This window comes from Myxine glutinosa, chromosome 1 (assembly GCF_964187855.1).
Source record: "Myxine glutinosa chromosome 1, kmMyxGlut1.1, whole genome shotgun sequence".
In the NCBI taxonomy this organism is placed as follows: Eukaryota; Metazoa; Chordata; class Myxini; order Myxiniformes; family Myxinidae; genus Myxine; species Myxine glutinosa.
The window spans coordinates 52483269-52489268 of record NC_136261.1 but is presented as its reverse complement, the minus strand read 5'-3'; the positions used below and the strand labels follow the sequence as shown (position 1 = coordinate 52489268).

The following is a 6000-nucleotide window of genomic DNA, read 5'->3' as shown; positions in this document are numbered from 1 at the left end:
AATACTGCTCTCCCCTCTGGGCTGGTGCTCCTGCCTCACACCTAGCTCGGCTTCACGCGGTTGAAACGAAAGCATTCAGAATCATTGGAATCTCCCACGATGAAGCTGATTCTGAGGGCCTTTCTCTCTCTCTCAAGCAGGCAGGTTGGTGGTCTTTCTGTCTTCTACCGACTCCTCTCCGGCCTTGCTCCCCCAGCTCTCTCTGGGCTCTGTCCCCAAAATATTCCTACAGGTCGCACAACATCTGCCTGCAACCCTCTTATAGTTAAACTGCCAAAATCAAGACTCTCTGCTCACCTTCACTCTTTCATTCCTCTTTCCTCTCGCCTCTGGAACAAACTCCCTCACTCTCTTCAATCCCACTCCTCCCTCCAGGTCTTTAAAACATCTGTTCACCACCATCTCTTATCTTCCTCCATCCCAAACCTTGATCTTTTCTACCCCCGTTTAGGGTGCCTTCACATACACGGATTATTCTTACGAGTCCTTACGGATCGCCAACTCGTAGTCAATCGCAAGCATCCGTAAATAACGGAAGATGATTTTTGACATGTCAAAAGTTTTTGCGAGTTGTGACGAGTTATCTACGGATGCTTGCGATTGACTACGAGTTGGCGATCCGTAAGGACTCGTAAGAATAATCCGTGTATGTGAAGGTTGCATTAAACACACCCGATCCACCTCTTTCAACCCCCAACTTATTTCCTGAAATTCCTAGTAGTGTTCATTTGCTTTATACCATGTACCCTTCCCTCCTCCTCCCCAGCCCTCCCCCTTCCACAGATCTACCGATGTCCCTGTTCTGTTCTGTTGTTGTGCTTGTGTGCTTCCCTCTCTCCCCCTCTTGTCTCCCGCTCCCTTCATTGTATGTTTTATGTGTATGTGCATGTTTTCATGTTCAATGTGTTAGCTCTTATACGAGCCTCGATTCTGTATCCCCCAGAAAAAAAAAATTCACCCGATTGACCTGAAATTTAAAGAATTTGCATATTGGGTCACATAATTGGTTAACCAATTAAAAGCGACAAGCCGATTGTTTTTTTTAGATAAAAAGGTGAAAGGTCAAAGTTGCATAAAATCAATAATTTTCACCCAATTGACCTGAAATTTCAGGAATTTGCATATCGAGTCACTGAATTGCTTCACTAATCAAAAGGTAGGAGTCGATTGTTGGAGAGGGTAGGGGGTTTGAGAAGTGTGGTTTGGGGGGATGGAAGGAGGTTGACGAGTTGGGGGTGATTGGGGGAGGAGGAGGTTGAGCACTTGGGGTTGGGTTTAAGATGTGGAGTGGAGATTGGGGGTGGGGTGAGAGATGGGGACTCGAGGTCAGGTTTGGGGGGGGAGAGGTTTATGGACTTGGGGTTGAGTTGGTGTGGGGTGGGAGGGTTGGTGGAGGGAAGGGGGTGAGTAATTTGGGTTGGGTGGAAGATGTGGTGTGGGGATTGTGGGGGTAGGGGTGGGGGTGGAGGGCTTAGGGTTAGGGTCCTTGGCAGGGGAAAGTTTGTGGAGTTAGGGTTTTGTCCATATTTCCAACGCTGACCGACGTCTCATCTATTTTACCCCAGGGGGCTGGACTTGCACCAACGCTCGTAAATAGAGGTCGCTTTTACCAACGTTGGAACAATCTCGGAAATCCTCTTACGACCATTCAACCGTTGTCAACTTTCGGCCAACGTTGGTGTGCTAACTGGACCAGGTTTTGTGGACCAATCCGTCATTTGAATTTAACGTCTGAAAAAGAAAAAAAATAACGGATGTAAATGCATGCAGCCGTGCGGACAGCGATAAGGTTATACACCGCTTTATCACCACATGCTCCTCACCACCGTTATAATCACCAGCAGCCAAGAAATGACGTTCACCTCTTTTTGTTGGTGACTTTATCATCATCATTTTCCTTTTGCATTCTTTTTTTTTTCTTTACTCTGCTTTCTCGTTCACCACTCAAATCGCGCTTTTTTCACTTCTCTCTCGTGATTCGCTTCCTCATTTTCTTCCCCGTCTCAACTTGTGGGTTTTTTTTGTTTTTAACGATTCTCTTTTATATCATATTTTTTCCCCCTCTCTTCCTCACTCTTACTTCCTTCTTCAGCTCTTTAGTCGATTCCCCCTTTTCGTCCCTTCTCCTCGCTTTCGGCCTTTTCCCCCCTCCCTTCTTCCAGGCCCCTCCCTTTCCCCTTCCTTCTCCCCACATCCTCCTCGATGATGGATCCGGAGGCCGTTCTGCTCTCCATGGGTTTCCCAGACCCGGACGCGGTCCGACAAGCGTTGCTTCTCGCCAACAACGACGTGTCCGAAGCGGTGTCCCTGTTGACGCACGAGCGGCCCGGCCTCGGCGACGTGGACATGCGGGACGCGCGGACGGACTCGGGCCGCGAAACTCACGGCGATCTGCAGGTGCGGATCCACCTTGGACGATGCGGTGCTCGCGCCTCGGATAGCCGAGCACCGTAGGCCACGCGACCCGACGTTCATTCGGAACTGGAGGTCATGGAAGTCCATTTAACATCGGCTACGCTGAGGACGATTTGAAATGAGGACGTTTTATCCGATTTGGGATTGTGTGCACCAAATCAAAACGTGTTCCCCTTTTCCCCCATTCGCAGCTTTCCGATGTCAATGGCAACCAGAATTCCCGGCAGGAGTTTCCAGTCGGGCTTCTGTGCGAGCTGGAAAACCGAGTGTTTACCGAGCAGTGGTCCATCCCATACAGACGGGATGAGGCGTTGGGACAGTGTCTCGTTGCTGCTACGCGTTTGGCGAAAAAAGGTGAGAAAGACAAACGAGGGCTTTCATTTTATAAGGTGTGTTCTGCAAAGAGATGCTGGTGGTTGGGGATATAGGATATAGAAGAAGAAGAAGAAGAAGAAGAATGGGGGGGGGGGGGCACAAAGATGGTGAAATCTCCCCCTTTGCTTTAACAACCTCCAAAGTAGACCTCTTCATTCCATCATAAGTATTTATAAGGTCTTGGGAACATCACCAAAAGTGGAGAGTGGAAGGGAGAAGGTGGCGTCAAAAGGTCATGGGATACAAAAGTCTCCGTCAACAGAGTTCTTGAACAGCGCTATTTTGGACTTTGAAGAGAAAGTGTCTTGATGTGGGTATTATGGGATTGCCTGCATCTCAGAAACAGATTTAATAATAATAATAATACATTTATTTTATATATCGCTTTTCAAGAAGCCCAAAGACGCTTTGACAGAGTACAAAAAAAACAAGTGCAAAAAGACAAAAATCGACAGGTAAATAATCAAAGCAAAAGGAAGGAGAAGGAGAAGAGATAGTCAGGGGTTAAATGCTGTGGGTTAAATGTTGAATTCAGTATTGAACAGGTGGGTCTTGAGTGATGTTTTGAATGTGGTGAGTGAGGAGGAGTCTCTGATGGTGTGAGGTAGTGAGTTCCAGAGGGTGGGAGCAGCGATGGAGAAGGCCCTGTCCCCCCAGGATCTGAATTTGGTCCGGATGGGGGGGGGGGGGGGCCGGGGGGTCAGGAGGTTGGTACCAGCAGAGCGGAGGTTGCGGGTGGGAGTGTGTCTGGAGAGGAGGTCAGCCAGGTAGGATGGGGCCAGGTTATGGAGGGCTTTGTAGGTCAAGAGGAGGATTTTGTACTGGATTCTCTGGGGGATGGGGAGCCAGTGAAGCTTGTAAAGGACGGGGGTGATGTGGTCACGGGTCCGGGAATGGGTGAGTAGGCGGGCAGCGGAGTTCTGAATGTATTGGAGTTTATTGGTGATTATTGAGGGTGAACCATAGAGGAGGCTGTTGCAGTAGTCCAGACGGGAGGTGATGAAGGCATGGATGAGGGTTTCTGCAGCCGTGGAGGAGAGGGATGGACGGAGACGGGCGATGTTTTTCAGGTGAAAGAAGGCTGTCTTTGTAATGTGTTTAGTGTATTTGTCGAAGGAGAGGGTTTGGTCAAAGATGATGCCAAGATTCCGGATGTGAGGGGAGGTGGATACTGGGAAACTGTCGATGTTGAGGGCAAAGTTATGGGTGGATTTTATGAGCGTTTTTGGGCCAATGATGATTATTTCAGATTTATCACAGTTAAGTTTGAGGAAGTTGATTTGAAGCCAGGATTTTATTTCAGTGATGCAGTATGTCAGGATAGAGTGGGTGGCGGTGGAGATGGACTTGGTGGAGATGAAAAGCTGGATGTCATTGGCAAAGCAGTGGAATTGGAGACCATGACGGCGGATTAAGTGACCGAGGGGGGACAGGTAAAGGATGAAGAGGAGGGGGCCAAGAACTGAACCTTGGGGGACACCTTGGGGGAGGGGAGCAGTGGGGGATTTGCAGTTATTGATGGAGATGAACTGGCGTCTGTCGGAGAGGTATGATTTCCTGGTATTGAAATCTGGAGCTACAGGAAATGCAACATTTTGTTATTTGAACGTCCCACCACCAAAGCAATGAAGACAGATGATGTAATTGTGGTTGAAAAGGGTGTAGGGAAGGTAATGTCAGCACCCTGTACCTCCAAATTACATCACATGTCAAATGGCATCTGAACGTTGACGCGATACATTTTCAGAAGCAAACATTTTTCAGAAGTCGCAATTTTGTCACTGTGTGGCGGTCGTTTACATGGGGGGCCGCAGAATTGTTGGGGGGTCCGGAAGGGGACGGAAGCACTGCTCTAGTGCTATTACCGATTCCGATGGGAGTCCTATTGCACGTAAACTTCCTAACTGGCAAACTGGCACACGACTCGAGCACGAGTTCCAAGTGTAGCACGAGGAATTTGCCTCCCATGCTTTGTAGTCAGGGCCCCTAGGGATATTTTGGTTCAAATTCTTCCAAAAGCATCAAATTTGGCGCAGATGTTGCCCATGCCATACTCTTTCGATTTTTGACGGGCGCCAAGGCGATCCGGGGACCATTCCGGTCCATCCCGCCATGTCACCTGACCTATGACGCCATAATTAGGATATGCATCCAATCACATGGCGTACTATAAGTGGTCAAAGTTCAAAATGAATCAATCGAAAAATGAAGGCAGGGATCCATTTTTAAGGTTTTCATAAAATCCAATATGGCCGCCAGGTCACATGACCTATGACGTCATATTTATGACATGTATACAATCATGTATACATGAACCCGGATCATGATCGCACAAAAATTAAACACAAGGATATGGCGTACAGTTCATAAAACATCAAAATCCGTACCTTTGTAATTAGACTGATGAACTGCATATGCCTGAAAATTAGGAAATAGACATGTAAATATTTCCTCTAATTGTCAAAAATAAGGTCAGAGTTCGATTACCCAACCCAGAAACATAAAATGGTGAACCTCGCGTAAATCTTGACAAAAAACTCAAAAACCGACATGTTTGATTCAAAAATGACCTTTAAGATGACCTTGAGGGTTGACCTTGACCTCGAATCATCAAAATAACATCATAATTGGATTCCTCGACCTCGAAAACCCCTGAAAAGTGGTATCATACATGATTCCAACCATTTTGGTTATTTAACTGATTTTCCTCTAATCCGGGTGGCGGCCATTTAGTATTTCGCTAATATGGGGCCCCCGGGGGGGGGGGGGGGGGGCGCCCGTCTTGGCGCCCGTCAAAAATCGAACGAGTATGGCATGGGCAACATCTGGGCCAAATTAGGTGCTTTTGGAAGAATTTGAACCAAACGGCCCCAAAATATCCCTAAGGGCCCTGACTATTGCCCTTGGCTGAGAGACCACACTGGGGAAAAGATAGGAGTGATGAAACGGGAGGAATAAAAGAGCACGTGGCATGGACACAAACACGGACCCAGTGCAGGAGTGTGCGTTGGGTACTCGATGAGATGTGTGAATGCATTATATCAACAAGTTGACCCTAACAATGAATAAAAACCCTTTGGAAAATTCAGAAACAGGTATCCTCAGCTTTAGAAGACAGCCTTTCGGAGCAGATTACCGTTGCTTCTCCAGTGGGAGTCGGCAGTGCTTTATTTATTTATTTATTTATTTGGCCAAAGTACCCACACACAA

General features: G+C 47.6%; 1 protein-coding gene across 1 annotated transcript in view; it reads left to right on the top strand.

Annotated features, from left to right (window-relative positions):
• Positions 1-2076: 2076 nt before the first annotated feature.
• Positions 2077-6000, top strand: part of USP24 (ubiquitin specific peptidase 24) — a 251269-nt gene continuing 247345 nt past the window's right edge. Inside the window, exons 1-2 of the mRNA XM_078771659.1 lie at positions 2077-2397; positions 2607-2769. Coding sequence (XP_078627785.1) covers positions 2203-2397; positions 2607-2769 — 358 coding nt within the window. The 5' untranslated portion in view covers positions 2077-2202. The remainder of the gene's footprint in view (positions 2398-2606; positions 2770-6000) is intronic.